The sequence below is a fragment of the Rousettus aegyptiacus genome, unplaced genomic scaffold, assembly GCF_014176215.1.
Source record: "Rousettus aegyptiacus isolate mRouAeg1 unplaced genomic scaffold, mRouAeg1.p scaffold_m13_p_9, whole genome shotgun sequence".
Classification (NCBI taxonomy): Eukaryota; Metazoa; Chordata; class Mammalia; order Chiroptera; family Pteropodidae; genus Rousettus; species Rousettus aegyptiacus.
Window position 1 is genome coordinate 7,633,519 of NW_023416312.1, and position 16,710 is coordinate 7,650,228.

Here is a 16,710-nt window from a genome sequence, read left to right on the forward strand (position 1 = left end):
ACATTAACACCCAGAACTCTGTGTGATCACAGGTTTTGGTAACCAGAAGTGATTGAAACACAATACTACGTAATGCCCAAAACTGATGATTAATGAGTGTGAAAGATCTAAATGCACACAAATCAAACATTGACAAGATTTTCAAGGCAGAAGTTGGTGAGCTAAGGATGAAATGTCTCCAGGGCACTAGGATGCAAGGCATGCACAGCTCCACTGTGACAGAGGAACAAAGAAAAGTGGGCATGTCATTCGCATTGCTAGAAAAAAGTTCGAAGGGTTCAGACTAAGAAATCAATTGTAAAGTGCTTGAGACAGACACGGTGATGGAGGAGGGTGATTAGAACAGTCATCACAAAACGTCATGGCACTGTGATGCTCAAATATACCGTTGGTGGACTCGGCAGCGGCGGCAGTGGTCCCTGGGTCCGGAGGGAGGGTGCTGGCTGCTAAACCTAGAGGAGGGGGTGGGGCATTTTCTGATTCACCTACACAGCAAAAAATCAAAGCAAAGAGAAGTAAAAGGAAAAAGTCCCCATTTCTGGTTGACTTTAGTTTCTAATTAGGAAATTAGAAAAAGTAACTGAAATGCATTGTTGACTTCTCAAAAACAGAAGAAAATAAGGTATATTCACTGACAAAAGATTAAAAGCACAATATAGCAAAGTCGAGAAATGTAAACGCAAACCCATTTGCTCTCAGTAAAAGCTAGTATATAACTCCTGCATAAAAGAATGACAAGATCACAGAAAAGCAGACTCAGAAGACAGGGAAAAGCCACCCAGAGACTGGTAACAATCAATATATTAAATTAAAACATTTGAAAATTTAAAGATGAGTATGAACTGGATAATGGAATAAATAAGGCATCTTGAAACAAAATTGAAAGAGCAACAAAAATTAATAATGAGAAGGGAAAAACCCCAGCCGCTTTTAAAGGGTAACTGCTGCCCAGGCTTTCCAGGTCATGCTGCAGCAGTGACTTAGCCTACTGCCATTGACACCCGCGCACCCCCCTAGCCCCCCGCCGTGAAATCGGATTATCCTTGGGCTTGCAAGGTGGACCCGGTTAACCAGACTGCATTCCTTTCCTTTGCTTTCCTTTTGCTTTACCTCACAGCCCAGTGACTGTATCAACTGCTGCCTGCTAGCAAAAAGAATGCACAGATCCCCTAAAAGGAGAAATGCATATGCAGGAAGCTTGGCAGTTTGAAACACTGCATCTGAAAGGGGTACCTGCAGATGGGTACAAAGCATCCCCCAGACCCTACGGGCTGTGTCTAAGATCTCCCACCTGCCCTGGGGCCCTGCAATGCAGGTGCAGCCCTACACTTACCATCACGTCCTACTGGCCCTGCAGCTGGCGGAGTTCCCCACGAGCACTTCTTCTTCAGCTCCAGCTGCTGTGTGCGCTCTATGGACCTGCGCATCATCGCCTCCAGCCGTTCCTGCCCAGTTCATGCAGGGGAGAGCAAGATTAACCAACAGCCCGTCAGCACTGCCGCACCTCAGTGCTGGGGTGAGTCACCAAGTGGGGCTCTGTGCTCAGCATCCAAAACCCAGGCACACGTGCTCTCTGCCACACCAGGCGCTTCTCAGTGGGTGGAGAGTAAACAAGGCAGCTGGTGCAGCTCTCTGCCCCAACACCTCATCCCTGGGCGAGGCTGCTGAGGCTGCTGCAGCCAGGCCTTGATTTGTTTAAGAATAATGCCAGACAAGCATTAACCCCTTGAGGCCTGTCTCAAGTCCCGGTTTGCCCCACCTAGCAGGAGAACTGGAATTGTGCTCTAGAACCAACCACAAGCTCTCTAGTTGAAAATGCATGAAGTGTTCTGATTTGCAAAGACTTAAATATTATAAGACTTAAATTTAAATATTATTTGAATTTGATAGCCTTAAGCCTAACTTTTTGAGGGTGATACATGACTTTGAGATCTATTTTGCATTTTTATGTCAGAGCTTCTTAAAGGGGAATCAACCATTTTCCACTTTTCTGCTACGGAGTTATCTGAGGATAATGCTACATATTTCAAATGTTGTTTTTTATTGTAATTATTAATTTTTGGTTAAAAATTTTGGGGGTGACATTAATAAAACCAAATAATTTTCAAGCGTACCGTTAAACAGTGGTTCGGATGTACATTACATTGTGTGTTCACCACTCAAAGTTAGATTTCCTTCCGTCACCAAATATTTGACCCCCATATTTCAAAATTTAAGAGAGACAGGAGTAGGGAAACTTCTAGCTACAAAAAAATGAAAACATCTGTGCATTCTCAGACTTAGATGAGAGAAAAACTAAACAGATTTTAGCCAGAAGAGTAAAACAACGAGCAGCCTTCTCTTTTAGCAGAGCCTTTATCAAAATCACTCCCCTCCCCCCCCTGTATTACCCCAATTGTCACTTTCATGAAGTTGAGCCTGTCTGGTGACAAATACTGCCCTGGCAGTAAGTTCCAGTTCTGCACTCCTTACTGCTCCAATGACACTGCGAATACCAAACCCTCTCCCTGCGTCCACTGGAGCAGACCAAAGCAAGGTAAACAGTTACACTGATACCCTCTGGCCCCCATAAAACCCACCACGAGTTGCTTCAGGAACTGGGCTAATCAGAGCCCACCTCCAAAGCAAAAAGATACTCTTCTCCTGGCTTATATAAACAAGCCAAATTAAGTTAGGGCAGCACCAGCTGAGTAGCCATGACTTCAGGATCGGGGAAAGGCTCCCTTATTCCACTTACTAGAAACAGAGAAAGGTCACTTAGGAGGGACCTGGATCTATCCCTTTGTCAATGCCAAAGGGATGGGAGGAGCATTCTCCCCATCTCGGCCTCATCTGCATAATTTCTCTTTGAATAGCACATTGCTAAGAAGCAGTCTCTCCAGGGACCTGTGAGCAGAAAAGGGTTTTTTCCCCCTCCTGTACATCTCAGATTTGTATTTGCTCTCGATTTTGGCTGAGGCCCTATAATCATGAGTGTGCATTTCCAGGCAGAGTCCGGTCCTCACAACCCTGGCTCAGCAAATTTTGACAGCCAAGCCTGGGGGTCTGCCTGAGAAAAGTTGGGAATGTGGACGGACTAGAACTTGACTATTAGACACTTGAAGTATAGTCACATTGAGACTAGAGCTGAATAGTAACTTCATTATATGGATCTAACATAAAGTATTTAACCGATAACCTAATTTAAATGTTCAAAGTGTTCACCTCAGAGTGAATTTACTATTGAGTGGGTTCTGAGAGATTTCCTGCATGCTAAAAGGACTTCACAAGGTAGTCCCTTGTCTGCCAATGAAAAATAAGAATACCAAGATTCATCAAGCCAACCTTACCACCGAGTAGCTATCTAGGGGCATAATTAGAAGGGAATGCTCACCCAAAGCCAGACCTACTCCTAGACTGATCAGCTACCTCTCCGTTCAACTCCAATCCACTGAGCTCTTCTAAATTCCACTATTAGAAATTCATTCCTTTGAACTGTAAGTAGGATTATAAAAATGAAGCTATCCCTAAGAAAAGATACAATCACTCTGTGTCACCCACCTTTGGACAGATGATGAAAAATAGGTGGTAATCAAGGGACTATGGAACTCAAAGTCATCAGAATGGGGTGATTCAAACATGTCAAAAACAAAACTGGCCCACTCCACTCTTGTTAGTGGTTAGTCCCACATAGGTCAGTATTACTGTGTGTGTGTGTGTCTTTCTGTTCCTTCATATGATAGAATGAAAAGAATCCTGGCTTTGGAGTCAGGAGATACGGATTCAAAACCAACCTCTGTCTGCTACTTTTTAGCCTTGTAACCTTCGTTTAACACCACTGGGCATCAGTTTCCTACTGTATAAAATTGGGATGATATTACCTACATCAGCAGACCACCCGAGTCTGCACGATAAGGACTAGCGTAATAAGTCCTGAGCCAATGCTAACTGAATCCAAATTTGAAGAGGAAGATTATTAACAGGGCGGTTTAGAGTAGTGGTTCCCAAACTAGAATGAGCCTGCACCAGAATCCCCTGGATGGCCCACAGTACCACTGCTGGGCCCAGCTGCCAGAATTTCAGATTCTGCAGGTCTGAGGTGAAGCCTGCTGAGAATGTGCATTTCTGACAGGTTCTCAGGTGATGCTGGTGATGCTGGTCCTGAGGCTGCACTGCAGGAAGCATTGGTTAGAGGGAAGGCTGAGCATGAGAGAGCGTCTGAGAGAGTTCAATCACATCAGAAGAATAGTATTAATAAATATTAGGGTTGCATACTGCATAAACAGTTCCTGCCAAGCTCTGGTTCTCCTGATGATCAATAGAGGATAGAGAAGGGCAAGGCAGATTCGTGTCCCTAGAATGCCCTCTTTTGGGTGGGGCTTAATAGAAGGAAGGAACCAGGAGAATCCCACCCTTGACCCTTTGAGTTCTGGCCCTAGATCTGCCTGGATGAACCCAGAAGAGAATCATGTCTAAGGTGACCCACTGAGCTGGCCAAAGCAGCATAAAAGGCCTCCGGCAGGGCACGGCCCAGGCACTGCTACCCAGACAGCCGGCTCTGGTAGGAGTGGAGGGCTGGCTGTGTCTTTTCCAGTGCCCTTATTACACACACGTTCTGGGGACGACAGTGTGGGAACAAGGTCCCAAATGGTCCTCAGCATGGTTCTGTAGAGGATCTTTCTCTCTTCTAACAGACATCCACGTCTGACCAGAAAGGCCAGATAGTCATGTCCCCATGACAGCCAATGCCCTCTGGGAGGCCGGCTCGGAGCTTAGTGAAGCTTTTGTTTAGTTAAGTTCAGAAATTTCTCATTTTTATAGTCAGCCTGGTGGCTCTTGTTAGGTATCAAGCAATAAGAATGTGTGAAGTTGTAGTCTGTCGAAATATCTTGTAGAGATGAAGCTTCTCTCTGAAAGAGGCCTTTCATGGGTACCTGTTTAGCAGAGGAACGTGCAGTTGGCTTTGCTAGATCTCATTTTCCAGGGCCTCTAGTCAGGAGGCTATAGTCCCCAAGTGGGCAAAACATGAGAACATTGTGTTGTCAGCCCTAACTCTGGGAGGTGACAAGAGCTTGTTCCAGAAGCTTGATTCTTAGGGCATGTGAGGGTCGGAAGAACCTGCCTTGAGGACAACGCAGCCTACAGTGAGAGAATGGGCTCAGGGTCGGGGTGTCAAGTGGACACTGGAAATAGCCCTGCTTCTCCAGGTAAGCCTGATAACCTCCAGCCCTCAAGACCTCCGGGAGCCAGGCTGTGTGTGTTGACCACCTCTGTGTTGGCAGACAGGAGGCCTCCTGGCCGAGTCGGGGGCTCACCTGCACAGCTGTGAAGAGCTACCAAGAACAACATCATGGCTACCCTAGGGACATGGAGCCAGAACAGGGCTGGGCGAGGCGGGGAGTCGGCAGGCCTTTTATGAGCTCCTAATATCAGCTCTACAGAGGTAGGACTTGATGGGCAACCCAAACACTTTCCGACAAGCTAGAGAAGCAAAATGGGCTCTGATGGAATGAACAACATCTTCCGGCAGAGGCTTCACCCTGGTTGATGAGACAGAGTGTCCCCAAAAGAAGTGAAATCAACCAGTAGAAAGAAAATGGAGAATCTCCACAGCCACGTGCCACGCAGGCAGCAGCCCTTCCAAAGATCTCCAGTGAACCAAGGGGGAAATGCAGAGGGTTTCCTGTGGAAAGGGGCTCATGCAGTGTAGGCTTATCCATTCTTTCCAAACATCACTCATGAGAATGACAAACAGGCCTGTGCACGGGCAGAACGCCAAAGCCTATGTGGTTAACACACCGGCCTGCGTTATGGAAAGTCCCTAAGCTCTACCTAGGTCTCTTGGGGGCTGCGCGGGTGGGAGCAGGTGGCAGAAGGAGCCTGTAGCTTCCCTGCGTTGCTACACGACCACAGGAGGCCCAGCTCTCAGCCCTGCCCCTCTGTGTCCAGGGAGAAGAGGGAAGGAAGCTTGGCTTGTGTCTGTGCCGACGAGGACCAGATGATATCTCTCCTTCCCTGCCATCGTCACGTTAGGAATAAACGGGAGTACATGAAGCAAAGAGAAAATTATCTACAGGCGCAACCATGAGAGATTCAGCTGCATCAGGACCAACCACCTAGCATGACATTCTCTCATCTGCAAGAGGAGGGAGTCTGATAGCTTGATTTAAAATGTTTCCGGCATTACTGTTCAATAAAGAAAAATTACAGACAGGGAGTGCCTCAAAGGTGAACCTGTGTGACACTGTCAGGTGTGTCAGAGGCTCGGGAAGTGTCTCTCATGACTACATAGCACCCCCTCCCTTCCTGGAAGCAGCAGTGACTCACTCTGGAATCAGCAATCCCGCGGGATGTCAGGAATCAAAATGGAGAGACCAGGGAGACAAAGGGGATAAGCTGTGAATCAAGGATTGGAGGATGAGAAGAACACAGGAGAGTCCGGTGACTCAGGACAAATACATACAAGCTGGGAACGGGGAGATTGGCCCAGGTTACTGTAGCAGCCTAGCGCACTGTGGCTTTTTTCTTAGTCAATAGACTGTGCCATAACCTTTTCTGGGTAGCTCCCTCTTGACCTTCTTTCAGACAAGGTCAGCTGAAGTCACTAAAGGGTCTTGAACATTTCTGAGCATCACACTGTGCTAGGTGCTTTGCTGGGCACTTTCATAAAAGCCACCTCCTTTAATTCCTGTGAGCACTTCTGTTTTGGGCTAAAGAGACTGAGTTAGAGGGTTATGAGGGGCCATGTGACTTGCCACTAGTTACTGGCTATCTAGTGGTAGAGCTGAGATTTTGCACAGGGAACAGACGAAGCCACACAGTGATCAGGCTGCAGCTAGCAACAGCGCACTGTGGCTAAGACCCCTGCTTAGACCTTCATTTGCTAAGAGGAACAAAGAAACCTCCGTGTAAATGCATGCTTTGTGGGCAAAGATAGGTGTAATTGTGTGTGCACATGAGCATGTTCATGTTCTTTAAATTGGAAAAAAAAAAGAGGAAGAGGTAAAGATATATTACGATAAACCATTCAGAGATTAAAAAATACTGAGTTTATACAAATGTTTCTTCCTATAGTGTTGGCGACTAACAAACCTCTAGTGTTCATACTAAATGATGAGTCATTGTACCTTATGAATAAAATATGATCATCACCTGATACGAGGCTATGATTACATCCTTAAAATATACTTGTTAAGAAAATTTATACCCCAAATATGCTTTCTAAATGTATTTTTAAAGTTTAGTAATAAGGGACTCTGCAGAGGTAATTACATTCCATTTTTTTTTTTTTTTGAAAAGTAACCAGAGAGAAAGGTTGATTAAAGCAAGGAATTGCATTAAAACTTAAATATGCTGGTATCTTTGTATTTGAAGGTAGACTACTTGATTTTCTAGTGGTAAACAAGAGATCAAGTTCTCTTCCATCCTCACGGCCCTTCCTCTGGCCTCGCGTCTGCCCTGCAGGCACGGACCCGCAGCGTGACCCCCAGGCCTACGTCACCCAACTCCTGTCCACAATCCCCTTCGGGTCCTAGAGTCAGAGAAGGTCAGGCCTGAAAGAGGCCTTGGAGACTGCCGAACCCAACCCCCTCACTTCAGAGACGAGCAATTCAAGGCCCAGAGAGGCCAACTGGCCTGTCTAAGGTCACACGGAAAATGAACGGCTGAGCTGAAGGGGTAAGTCTCTTCGCTCCTATTCTAGTGCTGCTTCCACTGTATTGTGTCACGCTGCTGAAAGAAGGCCCGGGGAAGCCACCAAGGAAGAGAGCTTAGGCACAGATCTCTCTCACACCCCTGAACTGGGCAGGACACTCAGGCGCCCGGCACAGCAGCTGTGTGTGAGCCGCTGAGATGGCCCGGGGCCCCCAGGACCTTACCTCCTCCTCCCGGAGCTTCTGCTTCCTCTTCTCCTCCACGGCGGCCCTCTTCTGGTCCTCCCGCTGTCGTTGCTCCTCCAGCTTCCGCCATCGCTCCTCAATTTGCTTTTCGTACTGGAGCTTGGCTCTTTTCTGTTTCTCCAGGATCTGCTGCTCCCGGGCAGCTGGGGAAAGGAAATCGGAAGAGAGGTGGCATTACCAGAGCAACTCGCATTGTTTGGATTAAGACCAAAAACACAGAAGCGCGAGTGAGACCGAAAACAGAGCCCGGTGTTTTTAGACTGCAGTAACTGAGATGAGGGGTTCTGGCACCTCGGCCACTAGCTGGGTGACCCTCGGCATGTTAACCATGGAATTGTTCTGCTTCGGTATCCCCCTCTGTGAAGTGGGGACGGTCATGTTTGCAACATCACAGTGCTGTGAAGACGGAATGAGACAAGGCACAGAAAGTGGACAGTAAGTGTCTCTACACGCAGGAGCCACTGCTGTCATGAAGTTGGCCTCATCGCACGGGCTAAGCCATACACGGGTTGAGAAATGAGAGTTGCGAAGTTCCATTCATTCGAAACACGTTAACTGGGCACATACCACGCAGCAGACACGGGGCTAGGCAAGGGGGTGAGCACATGAATGAGATCGGCCTTCCCCACAAGACGGTTCCCAAAGGGGCCTTACCTCCAGCTGGCTGCATCAGGGAAGGGTCCCCTGGAGGACACGATGCCTGAGCCAACCAGCAGGGGGCAGTCAAGGGACTCCTGAACGCTCCTCATTTTCTCAATTAAGTGGGGAAATCACTACCCATCTACCCTAGAGCTCCCTGTGGGACATGCCATACTTATCCATATATGGCCTCTAAAAGGTAAGAGCCTTTCTCAACCGCATTCCCCATCCTCACACAGATGTCTTTAGTGCAGATTTTCTCAGCTCTCCTGAGGATGCCCCTTCTGGATGCCCGAGAGCGCCTGAGTGGGAGCACACAGCGGACGCCCAAGGCGCGGGGGTAGCAGCTGCTTCCCACACTGCACCGTGCTATCTGCACAGTGCCCGGAGCGCAGCACGGGTTCGCTGTTTGCTAGGCGAGTGCATGAACTGTTCCCGAGAATTACGTAATTGTGAATGTGCCAGAGGCAGTGTGGGTTTGCCCCCAATTCTCCAGATTCATCTAACAACTGTCCTAGTTCTCTTCCAATTCAGTCGCAAATCTCTAAGGCTCTGAGAAAAGACACCCACCGTATCTCCACTTCCTTGGATGTTTCTAAACAGCAAAAGGCACAACTTACCGAGACATTTTTCTCTTTCTTCTCGTCTTTCTTTAGCTAGTCTCTGTCTCTCATCGGATCTTAAAAAGCCATCCATGCCTACAAGAAAGAAAACACAATGAAACACCTTTCACTCTCCCTCTTTGCTGAGTGCCAGGGTTGCTGGGTCCGCTCTCCGGGTCTGGCCACATGCGCACATCATCCACCACCATCGCTTCATCCTCGGAGACTCGATCTGTCACTCTTCATCACGCACATGGTCCGCCCTGGGAGCTGACGGGCAGTAGCCATGATTTCCACACTTACCCACCAATGTGAACCCTGGAGAATGAAGCTCTTTCCCTAGTCCTCTGTCCCTGGGCCTGGTCTTGGATGGGTCAGAAAGTGTACCAGGTGACAGAGAGGCCTGGTAGAAAAGCCTATCAGGTCTCCCCCAGCCCAGCCCCCAGAGGAGGGAAGAAGCACAAAAGTGGACCTGACTATTACATAGATAATGAACATTCTACTGTCTGGAAGGAACCAACTGCCAAGGGACACACATAAGTTCCTCAGGTGAGCTCTGAGAAGCAAAACGCTCCGGTTTGATTTTATTTACGCTAAGTTTGCTCCAATGGCACTCTTAGTATTTCTGAACCACAAAGAAACAATATAATGTACTCCGTTTATCTGTCATTTAATTTCTATAAGAAATAAAAATGGAACAAATAGTGGTCCCTCCCCCTCAAATGCCCATGAAGTTTCCCAGGAGCTCCTCACCTCCAGCCACCTTCCGCGGGCCCCTAAAGGCTTTCTAGGTCAAAGAGTGAATGATCTTCATGGTTGTTTTAGGATGAGACACAATTTACTGTTCTCATGAATGCCAACTGGTCGTTCATGAGTATTATTTATATCACGGCCCAGTAGAATATCTGGGAGCAATCGGCTGTAGTGTTACTACAACCAGACTGGCTTTCCCAATGCCTGGGTCCTCCTCGCTGGAAGGGTCACATGCTGACTTCATAATGTGCCCCGCCCCTCTCAGGGAGGGGCCTGCCCTGTCCAGGAGAGGGACCTGGAGGACGAGTCGGCAGGGTAGGAATGGGAACAGGGGACTGGGATGGACGCAATAAACACTGGTTTGTCACAATCCCTTTTGCAGCCTGGATTACGGATCAGGGATATTAATGCTGGAGAGACAAGTACTAGAAAGTCAACCTAGAGTGCAAGCACTACTCCCCATGTTTGTTTACTGTCAACTCTTAATCGTTACAAAGCTACGAACAACACTTTGAATGGTCTTAAAAAAACAAGGCCCAACTTCTCGGCTTATCACTGCTGTCCCCCAAATCAGCCCCCAAACTCTCTTCCCAGCTTGACCTCAGCAATGCTCTCTTCTACGCATCTCCCAGCTCAAACCGCCCCTTCTCCCGTCTCCCCCGCACCTGTTTAAACCCCACCCACCTTTCAAGATCCTATAGGTCCCCGGATCCCAGGGTGCACTGTGCTCCCACACCGCCGTGGAACCATAATTTCATTCTGTTTGGTTGTTATGCTCTCCTGCCAATCGGTCTCCCTGGGGAGGGAAAGGCTACGGAGCCAAAGACACATCTCTGGGTCACATGACTCAGACTACTGCCCCCCACGTTACAAAAGCCCTATGGTACACACTCAAAGACAGTCATGTAGTGAGTAGAAGGGGAGCAGTGAGAAAAAAAAAAAACTCAGGTTCTTCTTTTCTCTAAATACTTTGAGGTTCTAGTCTCTACCTCGAGAGTTTGCTTAGTTAGAATATGTTGTGTGAGAAGCTACAAAGAGAGGGCCAGGAGCCCTGGTCAGTGCCCACATCAACTCGTCCACCCCCTCGGGACCTGCTCCTCACTCTATTCTGCCCATGCTGCCGCCCCCCAGATGTTAACAGGCCTGCCCCACTGAAAGTGCTCTTCACACAGAAGAAAGAAAGAAAGAAAATTGAAGGGAAAGAGCCACACACGCACATTTGAAACTGGCCACATTATCTTGAGGCTTTATATACAGAAGGCGCTTAGTTCCTGAGACATGTACGATTCTAGGCTGCCCCCTCGTGGGCACTTGTAAGAGTCACACCTTCAAATATTTCCAGAAAATCTTGATTATCATGCATGCTCATAGTCCTCATCACTTGCTTTATCGTAACAGGAGGTGACAACTGAGCTGTTACTGTGGACCGAGTGTACTACTTGGACTTTCTCGGCCCAATCCCTATGATGACGGTGATACTACCACAACCCTCATCTTACAGGTGCAGAAAGGGAGGCACAGAGAGGTTAATTAACATGTCTGAGATCATACCATCAGAAGTGAAGAAACTAGAGTCCCATGCAAGAACTAGACTCCAGGGCTCGCACTCCTAACTACTGCGTCCCTATGTGGCTCTCTGACAAAGGAGGAACTGTAACACCTTGATATTAGTGCCCAGGAATGAAAGTTCTGACCCAGGATCCAAGGCAGGAAACAAACCCCATCCTAGTCCCAGGAACGAGCCTGTGAATTTGGGGAGAAGTGCGAGTCTAACTCATTACAGAAGTATCAACAAGTACTACTGTGAGCCAAGCGCTGGCTGGCTGGGCACTCATGGGGCCACTGCCTGGGCAGGCTAATTATTTGCTTGCTCTTAAAGCGATGGTTTGAAAATGTTTGCTAGAGGATGTTTTAGAGAGGCTGATGCTCCTGGGTGGAGAAGGGGCTAGCCAGAGAACCCTGGGGACAACCGTGGCAAGCAATTCTGCCTTGGCCCCACTGAGAGGGGTGGACTGATTCAAAAAGGCCAACGTGGGTAAACCTAGGGTCTCTGTGCTATCACATGGCAGCCACGAGCCATGTGTGGCCATTTAAATTTAAGATTATCAAAATTAAATGTAATTAAAACCTCAGTTTGTCTATGGCCATGCTGCCCTAAACAGGCCCGATCTCTTCTGATCTCGGAAGCTAAGCAGGGTCGGGCCTGGTTAGTACTTGGATGGGAGACCACCTAGGAAGAAGGCCGGGTGCTGTAGGCGTAAAATAAAAATAAGGGATTGTAAGCTGACAGGGTCCTTGCAATCTGTGAGGTCAACCAAGGGTGGCCTCACCTAAAAAAAAAAAATTGAGAATAGAACTACCATATGATCCAGCAATTCCTCTTCTGGGTATTTATCAAAAGAATATGAAAACCGTCATTTTAAAAGATATGTGCACCCCATGTTCATTGCAGTGCTATTTTTTTTAATTTTAAAATTTTTAAATTCTTTTTAGGCGAGGCAACCCTTGGTTGATCTCACAGATTGCAAGGACCTTGTCAGCTTACAATACCCTATTTTTTTTTTATTTTATTTTTTATGCCTACAGCACGTGGTCTTCCTAGGTGGGTCTCCCATCCAAGTACTAACCAAGCCCGACCCTGCTTAGCTTCCAAGATCAGGCAGGATCGGGGTTGTTCAGGGTAGCTTGGCTGTAGACACAGCACTATTTATAATAGCCAATATATGGAAACAGTCTTAAGCATCCCTCGATGGCTGAATGGATAAACAAGATGTGGTGTATATATATAATGGAATACTACTCAGCCATAAAGACGAAATATTGCCATTTGTGACAACATGGATGGAACTTGAGGGTATTCCGCTAAGTGAAATCAGTCAGATGGAAAATGCCAAGAACAGTATGATTTCACTATGTAGAATATAAAACAGAGAAAGAGAGAAACAAACAAACTAAAAACAATCACAGATACAGCCAACAGATCAATGGTTACCAGAGGGGGAGGTGGGTGGAGACAGGGCAGAATGAGTAAAGGGGGTCAATTATACGGTGATGGATAGAAACTAGAATTTTGGTGATGAGCACGCTATAGTGTATACGGATATGATGTTCTATATCTGAAACTTAAATAATGGTACTAACCAATGTTACTTCAATAAAAATAAAAAAGAATTATCAGGGAAACAATTAACTCACATCTCCAACTTCTACCTTGTGACTCCTGATGACCCTCCAGGGGCCCTGCTGAGAGGCCCTGGGCTCATCTTGACGGAAGAAGGGGTGAAGCACAAACCAGACAGCCCTGATTCGTTAGGGGCCATGGCCTTGACCAGTTCTTACCACCATAGCAGCACAGCCAGAGGAATCGAGGGAGACTGTGATTAACAGACCCAGGGCAGGTAACCGTAATACGTGAGCACTAACAATACCAGGTGACCTCCTCGAATGACACAGTATACTCAATGCAGAATTCAATTCCAAAAGGAAACCTTCTTCCTGTATGGGTCAAAGTCCTAAAGTGTTTAGTTTTCCTACGCTATCATCCTGTGGCTCTTGTCCCTTGTATTATATGTGTATACTTATCATCTTCATTTGTTAAAACAGAGGCCTAATTCTATCTTTAAACCCTATGAGAACAAATAGAGAACAGTGCTTGCCAGGGGGTAGGGAAGAGGGGCTCTAAAAGGGCATCATGAAGGGCCCTTGAGGTGATGGGAATGTCCTCTATCTTGACTGGACCAGTGTCAATATCCTGGCTGGGACAGTGTAGCACATGCTGCAAGTCAGCACCACTGGGGGAAACTGGGTAAAGGCTACGTGTGACCCCTCTGTACTACTGCTTATAGTTGTACGTGAATCTACGATGACCTTAAAATAGAAAGTTTAATTTAAAAACTTCTGGCCCAGTGTGAAGTCCTTGAAGAGACCCACAGACAAAGAGGGAGCAGAAGAGGTGTCCCACCTAGGAGGAGAACAAAGGACACCCATGTCAGAGGCACCCCTGCCCCGTTCTTGATACAGTAATGCTTCCCCCCTGGACAACTGCATCCGGGTACTGTGCACCCCTAACATGGAGGCCTTTTCCTGGACAATTGATCCCTTCAGGAAATGAGAATGAAATAGGGATACTGAGCTGCTAAACAACTATTTTATGTTAACAGAACAGCACAAAATTCCAAGTTTCACTGATTTGCTCTTGCTTGGAGTAACTTCCTGTTATCCTTGGGCTGCAGCAAAACATTTTGAAAAACTAATTTTAAAATGAATTCCATTACCCTGAGGCACTCTCCCACTAGAATATTAATGCGATGATATTAGTCAATTATTCATGTTACTGGTAATAACCATTATAGAAATACAAACATTTTAGGGGAAGCCAGCTGTGTTCGACTTTTAAAAATTAATTGCATCCAATGAATTTTAACGTACCCTTCCGTGCAACTGCAATATTCAGAAAAAAAGAAAGAACCAGGAATGAAAAGCTCATCAAATGGGGAGTCCAATGCCCACCAGGCCCTCCCCCGGGAGCCCTGCCCTCTGAGGACCACCCGGCACTGATGCATTTACACCTGTACGGCGACGGGTTTGTGTCGTGATGATCTGTCTAAGCAAGCACAGGGACACCACAGTTCTCAACTGTGGCTACACAACGGAATCATCTCGGCAGCTTTAAAACTTACAGGTGCCTGGTGTCTTCCTCCCAGAGGCTGACCTAGTAGTCACAGGTGTGGCCAGGGCGTTGGTGCTTTAGAAGCTCCCATGTGACTCTAGCGTGCAGCAGCAGGACTGGGGACTGTCCTCAGCCTGCTCCTCCCTCTAGAGCACCAGAACTGCCTAGAGGGCCTGTGACCTCAGACTGCTGGATGGCACTCCCCAGAGTTAATCCCGTCTGCGGCCTTCCCCCAGGTGTCCCAGGTTTCTGGTTTTACTTTTTCCTCTCAAATATCCAGATGATACATCTGGTTCCACAAAGCACTTTTTAAATTAAATTTATTGGAATAACATTGATTAATAACTGTAAATTTCAGATATACACCTGTGTAATATATCTGTATACTCTATTGTGTGCTCACCCCCTGAAGTCTAATGTCCTTCTGTCACCATAGATTTTACCCCCTGTACTCTCTCCATCCTCCCCTGACCCCCTTCTTTCATAACTGTATCTTTGAGTTTATTTTTATTTTGCTTGTTGCTTTTTGTTTTATATCCCAAGCAGGAGTTAAATCATATAGTTCTTGTCCTTTTTCACCTGACTTATTTTGCTTAGCATGATACTCTCAGGATCTAACCATGTTGTTGCAAATGGCAGAATTTCATCTTTTTTATGGCTGAGTAGTAGTCCATTGTATATATGTACCACAGTTTTATCCAATCATCAGTCAAAGGACACTTAGGTTTCCATGTCTTGGCTATTGTAAATAATGCTCAACGAACCTAAGGGTATATACATCTTTATATATATAAAGTGTTTTCAAACATTTTTTGGTACATACCCAGAAGACGAATTGCTGGATCATATGCCAATTCTATTCTTAACTTTTTGAGGAGCCTCCATACTGTTTTCTATTGCGGCTGCACCAATTTACATTCCCACCAGCAGTGCACAAGGGTTCCCTTTCCTCCACACCCTCCCCAACACTTGTTTCTTGTCTTATTGATAACAGCCATTCTAACAGGTATGAGGTGGTATCTCACTGTGGTTGTGATTTTCATTGTCCTTACAGCCAGTGATCCAACAAAACAGTTTTAATAGAATGCAAATGTATGTGGTTCCTTTGAGTATGTAAAAATCATATATCCCCGTAAAGTGTCTTTGCCATATAATCTCAAGAGCTTTTTTATTATATTTTGTAAAACTGGGGAGCAAAAATGAATGTTGGCAGGTTGAAAGAAAATTAGTCTGCTACTGTTTGTTTAAAAAAGGGGGATAAAGGATGAAAAAAATTGCCAATGATGATAATGTGTTATAAGAAACACTTATTGTGATTACATGAAATTATGTATGTGAAGGTTTTCCATTATAATAAATGCTCACTACATGTTAGTGATTATTTGGGGGGGGGCGGACTTTGAGTTTAAAGAAATGGAGACAAAAAGTCAAGTGACCCACCCAACGTCATATTAAGTAGGAAGACTCTCATTATCTTTCTGACCCTTTAATCCATTGTGTCCTCTCCTAGACTCTGCTGCTGTCCTAGGCGGAGGGGGGACAGGATGAGATTCAGATCAATGAAGGGTAGAAAGGTGGAAACCAGGCAGGGGTATTGGTATATACAAAAATCTGCTAGAAAGTCATAGTCGTAGCCTCGAATCTCATTGAACTTCAGTCCTACCAGGGGGACCTCAAAATCAATTGACAGATTCTAGAAGCCTTTTCACCTTTGCATGAGGGTATACTGCTTTTGTTCAGAAAGTATCACACATTCTTGCCTCATGTTTTCCATCAAAATCTCAAAACCAATTACAATCCCGAAAGGATTTCCATTTAAATTTCTTTCCCTGTGAAGCTAAATCTCAGTTACCAGTAGTTTCTGTCAGCACCCATCCAAACCTCAGGATGGCTGCTTTAATGCAGTGGACTGTGATGAAACCAACAACACTAACAGCTAAAGAAGAGTCTGGTCTGGCAACCTGATTTTTCTCCAAAATTAAATTTGTAGCCATTAAAGGCACTCTGAGGATATTAATAAATTAACCCTTAACACTGTTAAAATCAGGGCTTAATCATAGCAGTGTACTCTGCACACACACACACACACACAAAACCCGAAAAGTAAAATTTAATGCATAATTGGCACTTTCAAAATCCCAAATCATGGCTTTTCCGGTGGAACAGCTCC

At 46.2% G+C, this 16,710-nt stretch overlaps 1 protein-coding gene and 2 pseudogenes across 4 annotated transcripts in view; 1 reads left to right on the forward strand and 2 right to left on the reverse strand.

Annotated features, from left to right (window-relative positions):
* MAP7D2 (MAP7 domain containing 2) overlaps positions 1 to 16,710 on the reverse strand; it is a 90,055-nt gene that overhangs the window by 38,876 nt on the left and 34,469 nt on the right. For 3 of the 4 annotated variants that reach the window (XM_036226740.1, XM_016125103.2, XM_016125104.2), the window contains exons 2-5: positions 9,137 to 9,214; positions 7,857 to 8,020; positions 1,334 to 1,445; positions 387 to 485 (exon numbers count right to left, since the gene is read on the reverse strand). In XM_036226740.1, the coding sequence (XP_036082633.1) occupies positions 387 to 485; positions 1,334 to 1,445; positions 7,857 to 8,020; positions 9,137 to 9,214 (453 nt within the window). The remainder of the gene's footprint in view (positions 1 to 386; positions 486 to 1,333; positions 1,446 to 7,856; positions 8,021 to 9,136; positions 9,215 to 16,710) is intronic. The other variant, XM_016125105.2, reaches the window with a different exon arrangement.
* LOC118608425 lies at positions 12,008 to 12,129 on the forward strand (annotated as a pseudogene).
* Positions 12,449 to 12,568, reverse strand: LOC118608619 (annotated as a pseudogene).